Source organism: Sturnira hondurensis, unplaced genomic scaffold (genome assembly GCF_014824575.4).
Source record: "Sturnira hondurensis isolate 20B ecotype Veracruz unplaced genomic scaffold, ASM1482457v3 Scaffold0016663, whole genome shotgun sequence".
Classification (NCBI taxonomy): domain Eukaryota; kingdom Metazoa; phylum Chordata; class Mammalia; order Chiroptera; family Phyllostomidae; genus Sturnira; species Sturnira hondurensis.
This window is the reverse complement of record NW_028089294.1, coordinates 17,119,706-17,132,072: the sequence shown is the minus strand read 5'-3', so window position 1 is coordinate 17,132,072 and position 12,367 is coordinate 17,119,706. Positions and strand designations below refer to the sequence as shown.

Genomic DNA, 12,367 nt, shown 5'->3' with positions numbered 1-12,367 from the left:
ACACACCTTTGGCCATATGCTTAGATATTCGGGTTAAAAGACAGGCAGACCTCTTCAGGTCTAACATTATCCTGAGGCAACAGTGTACTTATCTTCCTTAGCAAATCTAAATGTCTCCCAATTTATAAATTATCAAATTTCTAAGAGATTGAATAGGATTTCCCTCCTCAAAGATAAGGCCTTCAAATACCTCAATTAACAGTCTTTATAAAACAATTAAAGACAAAAATTTAAAATTAATAGCTTACTAACTCTTTTACTCAGAATTTTATAGCAGTTAATTAATAAGCTTTTCCGTTTATTTCCAGTTATGCTCTGGTAATAAAAAAATGGCTGAAAACCATAGGTCCACTGTTAGGCAGGTCCACTTTAACGCGGCAGGCACGGCCACGTAAGGGGGCTTATGTGCACCTGCACCTTTTTGGGGAGAGGACTCCAAGTTTCTCAAAAGAGTCTGTGATTCAAACCATGTTTAGGACCGACAGAGGCCGGTCTCCGTCTCCCACAGCCGCTTCCCGCACTACACCTGCGCACCGGAACGCTGTGTAAGTTACCATGTGAAAACGACCGTTAAAGCAGACGTGTCACCTGAGAATGCTAATTGTCAGAAGTACATAATACACAGCATCTCTCTCCCCCTCCCTGACCTACTCTCTCCCTCCTTCCCTTTGGCCTCCCTTTTCCCTCTCTGAGAAGGGGGCAGAAAGGATAGGCATTCCTCTCTCTTGTGGACAGAATAAAAAATGAAAAACAAGGGAATTCCGTGCAGAAGCGTCTCATGAAGACAACTAACTGCTCTGCCTTCTGCTGCCACGTGGCTGCGGTGTCACATCAGGGCAGAGGACACGGGGAGTGATCTCTATGAGCCATTGGATGACGTTCCCTCTTTGCACTCCATCTCAGGCCAAAGCTACATTTTAGAATATTTCAATATATCATAACACACGTCAGAATAACACAAAGCACTATAAATGTATATATATCACATATATATTACGTAAGGAGAAGCTACAGAAAGTCCACACTCTTTTAGAAACCACATTTCTTTGTACCTAGTGATTTGGGGAGCAGATTCTTCACAAACTCCGCATGGTCCCCCACGTGCAGTATGCTGTAGACACTGGTGTTCATTAATTCCTCCTGATTATAACCCAGGTAGCTCGTCACGTTCTCTGACACAAATACAATTCTCCCTTCACAGTTCACAACAAAGAAAAATCCATCCAAAGCCTGCAACACCAAAGTAAATAAGTAAATAAATACACATGTACATTTCTGTATTGAAAAAGAGATCAGAAATACATGTCAAGTTAGAAAGAGGGAGAGGGGCTGAAGAGATTTTATACTGCATGTTCTCTTTCGACCAGACAAGATTTTTAAACAGACTGTATGTTAGTGTTTCAAGTAGGCATAAATGAATATGTCAACCTCCTCCTCTGGAGAGAAATTATATGGTACCAGATGTAAAGAGACTGGCCCGTGCACTCAGTAATAAACATCTCTAAACTGCAGGTTAAGATCTGCTTTCTACCCTCAAGGAACTTGTGGTCGAGAGGGAGACAGACATAAACGTAATCAAATACCTGTGACAAATGCAGTATCAGAGACATACAGACTACTCCATGGGCACAAAGAGGGGTACCCAATTTGGGGTGAGGGGACAAAGAAAGGCTCCTTACAGACCCCTTCCTTAGTTATCAAAAGAAAAGTCGAGGAGGGGAAGAGCAAGACCAAAGAACACTCTAGGCAGAGGGGAGGGCATGGCAGAGACTGGGGCCCCCTGTGCAGAGACAGGGCCGGGGGCCCCCAAGGGAGACGTGTGTGCCCCGAGGGGAGCAGAGTATCCACAGGGCACTGGAGAAAGGGCCTTTGTTTATACTGCAATCCTCCGTAAGGAATAAATCAAGCTTAGCAAGCCCAACGCCACCCTGGCACACCATTCAGTCCTGACAGTCACATATCACATACCAGGGAACCCAAAGAAGATGCAGAATACGGAGGCGGACGGGGGCACCTTATTTATTTACAACCTGTCCACTTACTGCAATATACTGCACTTTGCTTCCTATAGAACGTATATGAGCAATAAAAACAACACCTTTATTTTTATTTTTTTAAAAACAACACCTTTAAAAAGCAGAATATTTACAGATCTTTATAATAAGAGAAAAATCCTTTGCATCATATAGGGGGTTTGCTGTTATCTGTGGCAAAATACTTAAAAAAGCAGTCTAACAATGTCAGTGGGCTACTCATTTTTCTTTTTAAAAGAGACAAGTGTCCCAATTTGCCGACCTTTTCTATGATGACAAGTGGTAATGATGATATGCTACCTAGTAGATATTTTCCAAATAATAACACACTTACTTTTGTCCCTTCAGGGTCAAGATGAAAATTTAACAATATATAAGAGAAGTAAACTGCCTTTTAAAAAGACACTTATGCTTACAGAGACAGCATGTAAAAACAGATGTTCTGAAATATTTCCATAGTTATGATTTTGTTGCTGGAAATGATGCAAATCACTTGTAAAAATTATCTTCCATGTTTAAAACAACATTTAGAAACAGAACTTTTTATCTGCTCAAAAATCTTCCAATCAGAGTTTCAGTGGGCTTTAAATCCATTCTTTTTAATGTGAAAATCCAACATCTTTTGATTAGTTTTAGATCAAGGGAGATGAAATTTCAGTAAAAACCTTTGCATAATTGGGGGACAGGATTTTTAAATGAGTAATGTGTCTTAATAAGCTCATCCAATAACATGTTTTTTTCATTTCCAACTATCTCATTTTTGTTAGGTGTTTTTTTCAACTAAGTTGATTATTCAAGGAAAATGTTCAAATAAACTACTTAGAACTACATCTTCAAATCACTACATTCACAAGGTATTCAACCACAATTTAAAAAAAGTACCAAGGTACAACCACACTGCTCTTATTAAAGTATTGCTAATACTGTCTTTAATAAGAACAAAAAGAAATAAAACTATTTTTCTTCCACCTGATTATTGTGACTATTTCTCACTTAGTCCCAAAACCTCAGCACTAGATAAATCCTTTGTTAAACTATTTTTTAAGCATGTTAGCTAAAATTTCATAGCAGGGTGATATATACATTTATTTGCCTTGCAGTTTATGTGAAAATAGGGATAACTGAAATACAAATGTATCAATTAAAAAGCAGATCTAAAAGTTCTTTAACATGTTCTGAGCTATTAACTGAATCAGTGTAAATACAACTTAATTTTTACCTTTGGTCTCTCAAAAGAGTTTAATAAAGAACAGCTCGAGTATAAGGAAGCATCACAGCTCAGAGCGAGGAACAGGACTGACGCTGCAGGCAAGTGAAACGGGGCTGTTTCCCGGTGAACCACTTCCAAGCACCGCCATCCACCTCTCCAGCATTACCTTCTCCTCTTTTAAAATCTAGTTTTCAGGGCGTCCTTCTTGATCCTCACTCTCTGGCTCCCTGGACACCCTCTCTGCCACCCCTCAAAGCCACAGGCAGTCTCTCCCTTGCTTCCTTCACTTCCCACGTGTGTCTCTGGAGATCTCTGGAAGTGACCTGTTGCCTGCAGAGGGGTGAGGAGAGGGTCCGACCTGCTCCTGGAATCAACTCTCCCCAATCCGAAGACTGCCTGTGGTGGGCTCAGGGCTGCTATGAGGAACCCCAGCACCAACAAGGCCCAGAGATTCGCCTGGCCTACCCAGTACAATTACTTTTCAGACAGTTATGAAATCCAAAGAACTTGACATTTCTCCTTCACTGCAGGCCTGGAGTCCCTGCAGTTTCCCGTTCCCACAGACTTACTGGGGCATCTCCAAGGTCTGCTCCCATTGACTGCAGCCCACCTCACTGCCAGGGTAGGGAGTTATTCTAGTAACTGGCCTCTGGAATGTGCAGCTGGTTAGCCTTACGGGGAGCACAGAACTTTCCCCAGGTCTCTGCTTGGCCTCCCTTCCATGAACTTGTCATTTCCTCCGTGAAGTGTCGGGCATCGTATTTCTTTTGAGCTTCCCCGGAAAAGGCCGGCTGAGAAACCAGCCGACGAAGGCCCTGTCACGGTCAAAGAACTGTCCTGACCCTACTCTGAGAGGCAGACAGGATGTCTTTGCTGAAAATGCCCATTTTTTGTTTTAATTATAATTATAAATGAAATACATACTTGTAAACAATTTTTAAATACGTGAATGAAGTAGATAGTAGAAGATCTGCCAAAATCCCAGCCCCAAGAGATTGGTAGCATTTCAGGGACTATTTGAGATTATTTCTATGAATATACAAACCTCCAACTGCTAAAATTATGACTGATTAATACAATCTGCTAATACCGGTTCTTATTCTACGGGTTTCCCTCACACGTTGTACCTACACTAACTTCCAAATGTCTCCCGGGAAGCAATCTTCCTGCGACTCTAAGTCCTGGGAGCCGCTCCAACACCAGGGAGGACAGCGCCTGCCCGCCCGCCTGCCCATCAGCACCACAGCACGGCCTGAGCCGCTCTGCTCCCCAGCCAGGACTCCACCCTTTGAGGGGGACCACTTTGGGCCTCAGAGCAGGGTTCCCAGGGGGCCAACACTTCTCACGGGGACCTGGCTTTCAGTGCCTATAGAAGCTTCCCTGACCATCACCTCAGTGTCAGTCACCTGACAGAGTTCCGAGAATAAAACACATCATTCTCAATAATTTTTTAGTCTCTGAAAGGAAAAAGACAAGTGCACATAGTTATAATACAGTGCGATAGAGAAATTCATCAAGGTTAAACACTAGAGTGGGGGCCCTCAAACCACCCCATCCCCCCTAACCCCACACCCCTGGCAGACTGGCACTGGTTGTGGCCTGTTGGGACTGCCAGGAACTGAGCCGCACACCAGGAGGTGAGCAGAGCTCCCCCACCATGTCCCCGCTCCCTACACCCATAATTGTCTTGGACAAAACTGGTCCCTGGTGACAAAAAGGTTGGGGACCACAGCACTAGAGCAAAGGAGCCAGAATGAGTCAAGGGAAGCTTATCATTGGTGATGTTTCCTAAGAGGAAGCCACACAACACCCGAGTCAAAGCTTGGAGGACACAGAGCAGTAACTCAGGTGAATGAGAGGTGCAAGGACATTCACAACAGAGGAAACAGTTCAGAGATTAAAAGAAAGAAATCACTTTGTATGTACTTGTAATATTTGTGTTATATTTCACAGTTAAACATTTTTTTCTGTTTAGAAAAAAAGCTTTAAGGAAAAGCAAAAGGAAAAATATGGAATTTATCCTAAAGGCAATGGAGATTATCTTGAAGGCACTGTGGGCTTTTTAAAATATTTTATTTATTTATTTTTAGAAGGGAAGGAAGGGAGAATGTCGGAGAGAAACATCGATGTGTGGTTATCTCTCATGTGCCCCCTTCTGGGGATCTGGCCCACAAGCCAGGCATTGTGGCCTGACTGGGAATTGAACCAGTGACCCTTTGGTTTGCAGGCTGGCACTCAGTCCACTGAGCCACACCAGTCAGGGCTTAAAGGCACTGTTTTTAAGTAGGAGAGTAACACATCTACTTTTACAAAGATCCTTCTAGCAGTGGGTGTGGCACAGAGACTGGAAGCAAGGAAACTGGTTGTGATACTATTGTGATGCCCCAGTTCCAACGAAAGCCTGAATTAAGGCAATGGCGGTGGAAGTGATAGACAGGAATTCGACAGAGGCAGAACAAACAGCACATGGTCACTTATAGCAAATGCTGTGGGAACCAGCATTTGGGGTAATTCTTCACTAATGACTTCAGGGCTATGGTAGATAAGTGCCTTTCCTGAGAAAGGAAATTGGGGGCGGGGGAGGGAGAACTAGTTTTTAAATTTTTGACTTTTTCTTTTTTTTTTAAACAGAAGGTAACAGGAAGGATTATATTAGAAACGTATTTGGCAGACTTCCAGCCAAAATGGAGGTGTAGATAGATACACGTTACCTCCTCTCATAACCAAAAGAAGGGCAACAACAAATTTAAAAACAGAAAACCACCAGAACTGCCAGAAAAATCGAACTGTATGCAAGTCTGACAACCAAGAAGTTAAAGGAGAAACATTCACCCAGACCAGTAGGAGGGGCAGAGAGGATACATAGCGAGGTAGGGGAAGACGTGGCGGGTGAGGCAGTGGCTGGCTGGGCAGGTGGTTTATCCACATTTGTGTGTAGATAAACTGGGAGGAACAAATGGGGAGCGAGACAGACCATGAAACCCACGGTTCCAGTGTGGAAAAAGAAAGCTCCAAAACCTCTGACTGTAAAAATCTGTGGGGGTTGCAGAGGCAGGAGAAACTCCCAGCCTCACAGGAGATTCCACTGGAGAGACCCACAGGGTTCGAGAATGTACAGAAACCCACCCACCCAGGAGTTAGCACCAGCAGGGCCCAATTTGCTTGTGGGTAGCAGAGGAAGTGACTGAAAACCAGCCAAGAGCCAAGCAAGTAGCATTGTTCCTTCTTGGACTCCTCCCCCCATACAATGTCACAACACAGCCACATGGGTTGCCTCATCCTGGAGACAAGGGGCTCCGCCCCTTACATCAAAATAGGGCTGCTGAGACAAAGAAACAGGGCCCAAATGAAAGAACAGATCAAACTTCAGAAAAAAATACAACTAAGTGATGAAGAGATAGCTAACCTATCAGAGGCGCAGTTCAAAACACTGGTAATCAGGATGCTCACAGAATTGGTTGAATATGGTTGCAAACTAGATGAAAAAATAAAAGCTATGCTAAATGAAATAAGGAAAATGTACAGAGAATTAACAGGAAGGAAATCGGGACTCTGAAAACAATGATTTGGAGCAGAAAGAAGAAGTAAACATTCGACCAGAACAGAATGAAGAAAGAATAATTCAAAAAAATGAGGAGAGGCTTAGGAACCTCCAGGACAACTTTAAATGTTCCAACATCCAAATCATAGGGATGCCAGAAGGAGAAAAGGAAGAGCAAGAAATAGAAAACTTATTTGAAAACATAATGAAGGAGAACTTCTCCAATCTGGCAAAGGAAATAGACTCCCAGGAAGTCCAGGAAGCTCAGAGAGTCCCAAAGAAACTGGACCAAGGAAGCGTACACCAAGGCACATCATAATTATATTAGCCTAGATGAAAAGATAAGGAGAGAATATTGAAAGCAGCAAGAGAAAAATAAGAGAGTTACCTACAAAGGAGTTCCCATAAGACTATGTCAGCTGATTTCTCAAAAGAAACCTTGCAAACAAGAAGGGGCTGGAAAGAAGTATTCCAAGTCATGAAAGGCAAGGACCTACATCCAAGATTACTCTATCCAGCAAAGCTAACATTTAGAATGGAAGGCAGATAAAGTGCTTCCCAGATAAGGCAAAGTTAAAGGAGTTCATCATCACCAACACCTTATTATATGAAATGTTAAAAGAACTTATCTAAGAAAAAGATAAAAAAATATGAACAGTAAAATGATAACAAACTCATGACTATCAATAATTAAACCTAAAAAACAGAAAACAAACTAAGCAAACAACTACAACAGGAACAGAATCAGAGAAATGGAGATCACATGGAGGGTTATCAGTGGGGAGGAGGTGGAGGGAGAGAATGGGGGAAAAGGTACAGGGAATAAGAAGCATAAATGGTAGGTACAAACAGAGAGGGGGAGGTTAAGAATAGTATGGGAAATGGAGAAGCCAAAGAACTTACAGGTACAACCCATGGACATGAACTAAGGTAGAGGAATGCTGGTGGGAGGTAGGGTGCAGGGAGGAGGGCAATAAAGGGGAAAAATACGGGACAACTGTAATAGCATAATGAATAAAATATACTTAAAAAAGAAATGTCATATTTGAAATGACTGAGGACATTCAGATAAAGACGCTCAAAAGGCAGCAGGACCTAAAGACAGGGAAGCTCTGAAGAGAGATGGCTGCGATTTAAAGGTACACGTAGTACCATGTGGTGTTTTGTTTATTTGTTTTTAACTACCACCGATCCTTTCCCCTTCTACAAAATGTCTGATTTCCTTTTGAGAGTTACTTTTCCCTACTAAATAAAATATCATGGGGCTATTAATGAGGCCACTGGGAGACTCTCTCCCTAGCTGTGAACCTTGAAGAGAATTACAGAGAGGCTGCACGGCTGGTAAGCTCATTCTGGCAGCAGAGTACTGCCCAAACGGGTGTTTCGAAGAGACCAGTAGTACAGGTTTTGCTTTCTGACCTCCTTAAGACACTTTGTTTCCATCCTGTTTCCAAGTATGGTTATGTGATATCCAAATGGCACCCCAACAGATTCATAACTATTTAATTTAATCAGAATTGGTGTCTGTTGCTTGAAATCCAGAGAATCCTAATTAATATTTTATACATACACATACCTATGCACACATCATAGGGACATAGACCGATATGTAGATAAAACTGCTCAGGAAATACGCAGAGAATTAAAACATAAAAAAACAAAAAGAAGAGTCAAGGCCAGAACCCTGGGGGATGCTAATGTAAGAGGAAGGTGAAGACAGAGACATGTGAGAAAGAGAAGAGAGGCGACAGTTCTATCAAAGACACCATGGGAAGAGTGAAGGAATCGGGAGCGGGGGTTGCCAGCGTCAAGGGCTACACAGCAAGGCAGGGAATGGTACAAAGCAAGGGCAGGAGGCCGGATACACATGACAAAAACGGACTTTTTCTTGGGGAGCAGTGGGAAATAAGCACCAGAGCCAGATAACACAGAGCTTTCTCTGACGAGGAGGAAACAGAACTTAGAAGCAAAGACCAGTGGAAAATGAAAAGCTTAAAAAAAAATGCCTGTACTGATGAGTACTTACCATGGGCCAAGTAACAAGTTATTTGTTGAATAATAAATTCTAATACCCCTGTTTCTTTAAATGTGGGGAAATTACCTCCAATGCCTCCACTCTTAACTCATGCTACCTCTACTTTATGTTTTAAAAAGATGCGGGGGAAGGCAAGTTGGTGAGGATTTCTCATACTACGGTGGACATCTACCAGCCATGTTTCAGACGTGCAGAGCTCCTTTCTGAGCAAGCCCCTCTAGACCAACACCGTGAAGTAGAATGCCTATCTCACTGAACAGTGCAGCACCGGACTGCAGCCTGGATGACCCAGTGGCCAATCTCACGGCAGCTTTTCTCCCACCTCTTCTCGGCTGCCCTGGATTAGACTCCGTGAAGAGTAAGGTAAGACGGGGTTGTAGCATACAAAAGAGGGATTAAAAGGGCTGTACATGAAGGCAACCTTTTCAAAAAATTGAATTTATTGGGGTGACACTGGTTCACAAAACCATAAAGGATTCGTGTGCAACTCAATGAAACAGTTGATTTGTACGCTGCATCGTGTGCTCACTGCCCCAGTGAGGTCTCTCTCCATCCCTATCTCCCCCACTCCTTTGCCCACTTCCACTTAGTCTCACCCCCTTTCCCTCTGGCTGTCACCAACTGCTGTCTGTGTCTGTGGCTTACAGATATGGTTTTTGGCTAATCCCCTCACCTTATTTCATCCAGCTCCCCCTCCCCTGCCCCTCTGACAGCTGTCAGTCTATTTCATGTGTCCAAGCCTCTGTTTCTATTTGCTTAATTAGTTATTTTAACTTTAAAGCCAGTAAAAGTTAGTAATTCTAAAGTCTCTGTTTCATGTATCTATGGCTCATAAATAAAAAATATTATTTGCTCCTTGGATTCAAGAGCCCACATTTCTATTCTGAGTCTTTGAAGTTTCTAATTTAATGTATTTTTTCCACATGTAAAAGTGCTTGCCCAATGACATTTCATCCACGTGATGTTGTGTTCCAGTTTTCCTTTGATTCATAGTGGTTTTCCGGGCAATAGTTTCATCAACTAAAAAGAATAATTCTAACTTTGTCTTCTTATAGTTCTGAGTGGATGTTTTGCTGTCACCTCTGTTCATGTTAAAATGCTAATGGACTTTTCTCAGGCAGCAATAACAAACATTTACATAAATTAAAGCAGCAGGTAGCAGCACGCTCTGTCTTCGCTTGTGCAGTGTTCAGTCTGTGGACAATCTATTTGCTCTCCTTGTTGATTTCTGTGGTTTCTGAAAAACGTGTAGAACTAGAATTGAAATGATTACCATTTTCCTACAGGAACTCCAGAAACCTCAAGGCCCTCTACACCTTATATTTATTCATGATCTCAAATGACATTTTATGCAGAAAATACATTTAATAAATATTTAATCAATTGAAAGGAGATAGAAGGTTCTGAGGCCGGTTTTAAACTCAGGGCACTAAGAAGGCAAGCAGAACTCCCGTAGAAACACAAGAAGGTATGAAAAGACTGGTGTGCTAACACCCTTCAGAGTAGCAGAGATGAGCAGTTACCACCAGGACAGATCAGGTCTCCAGGGAAGTCTCAAGTGTAACCAAACAGTGGGATGGTGACGGGGGACAAGCAGGGGGAAAAGAGGAGACAGAAGTGGGAAATGAGCCAAAAGTACTTTTCTTTCCTTAACTTATTTTCCTCTAACAGCTTATATTAAATTTTTTCAAAATACAGCAAAGTTGAAAGAATTCTGTAGTGAACATCTATTCACCACTCTCACTGCCATTACCATTTTTACTATACTAGTCACAGCACGGTTTCCAAATGCAGCCATATGCATGCAATCAATTTAATGGCTTGTGAAAGAACATAATAAAAAATCACAGTCCCTCACATGCGGCAGCTTCCCCCTCTCCCCGGTATTTGTGTATTCACACACTGGCTCAGCGAGAAGTTTCTATCCAGTTTCAACAGCCACTGTCTTTGATGTTTTACAGTTCTAAAAAATACGTGCTTGTACCCCTAATAAAAATCACTAAAACCAATAGTCTAAAGTAATAAAGTACTTGTACAATGTTGGGGGGGAATAAAGAATTTAGATTTTGAGGGAGAGGTAGCTCACAGGAGGTCACGTGCATGTTGGGCAGCCTGTGAAGGGCACAGAAACGGAGCATGGGCGGAGGGCAAAGCAAGAGCTGCGTATCTGACTGTCATCTGCAGAGATGAAAGGTGAAACAAGGATAATACATGGTGTTTCTGGAACCAGAAAGCAAGGACTGATTTTGAGAATGTTCTCACATCAGCAGTATTGGTAGAAGAAATTAAGGTTAAAACAAAGACACAGAAATAGTTAGGGTAATAGGAAATAATATATAAAGAAGTTAGGAAATGAAGAAACCTATACAAGTTTGTTAGAAAGACTTCACCAGAAAGGGCCTTGAGGTAGGAAAGAAAAATCTACCATATATCTATATCTTATCTGTATGTCTAGTTTTTATATAAAATAGAAATACATGTATATGAACACATATATGTATATAATCAACATATATAATACAATTAGGACTAGAGAAAGAAGAGCATATACTGTGGGGAATGTCTGTGTACCCACACACATATGTGGTTTTAAACACTCTTGTATGAGACCGAACATTTCAGGAGATGGTCCTGCTTAGAATCAAATCATCTGTGTGGAGAATAGAATAAAAATTAAATAGAAAAGGCAGGGGTGAAAATCACATAGCAAGTACAAAGTAATTCCCATTTAAAAGTTCTTTAAAAAGTTCGATAGAGGTTGGTAAAATAGTACATTCTCTCATCATGTTTTCATAAACAATCAAGAAACTTTTAGTAAGAAAACTCTTCTGGAAAACACCTACTACAATTAGTGAAGCATCCCTTATTCAAAGAGGAAATTCTACAGTGACATACAGATCGCTCCAGGCAGCTAAATAATCATTTTAGTTTCCCTGGTCCTAACCACCACAAAAATAAACGGCAAAGCTGTACAGTAGGCTTCAGTTTTCCCTGACTATTTAGAATGCCTTCATGAAAGTTTCTTATGATCATTATTCACATTTAATTCTGAAACAGTAACAACTGTCAAAATAGTTTCCAAAACAAGTATTAAAGTTCTTTAAAACTTTATTTTGTTTTATAATTTACTAGTTGGATGTAAGACACAAAAGAAAAAAACCCCAAACTGGCCAGAACAAAGTCTCCGGAGCCTTTCGGAGCCAACGGGGACAGTTACCTCCAGCAGAAGAGGCCCCAGGGACTCCTTTTCTATCACACCTTGACTGCTCGAGGAGATGTCTGACTTCTGCACTTCGTCATCCGTCGTGGCTTTCTCTGTAACAAAGGACCAGAAGTCACACACCCAAAGGGGGCTCATTCCCATAAAGGCAAGTTTAAGAAGACACAAACTCACCTAATTTCAGATTCGAATAACATGTGTTTATTATCAAAGGAATTTTACATTTAGTTTAAATATACTCATTTCATAGAAGATAAAATTGAGGGTCACAAAAGTTAAGCAATGTGGTCCAAATAATGTAAACAAGTCATGGCAGTGGGAGGATTTG

General features: G+C 41.7%; 1 protein-coding gene across 5 annotated transcripts in view; it reads right to left on the bottom strand.

Moving 5' to 3' along the window:
* NCOA1 (nuclear receptor coactivator 1) overlaps positions 1–12,367 on the bottom strand; it is a 210,856-nt gene that overhangs the window by 60,068 nt on the left and 138,421 nt on the right. For all 5 annotated transcript variants that reach the window (XM_037066809.1, XM_037066808.1, XM_037066810.1 and 2 more), the window contains 2 exons: positions 12,037–12,134; positions 1,053–1,230 (listed from right to left, as the gene is read on the bottom strand). In XM_037066809.1, coding sequence (XP_036922704.1) covers positions 1,053–1,230; positions 12,037–12,134 — 276 coding nt within the window. The remainder of the gene's footprint in view (positions 1–1,052; positions 1,231–12,036; positions 12,135–12,367) is intronic.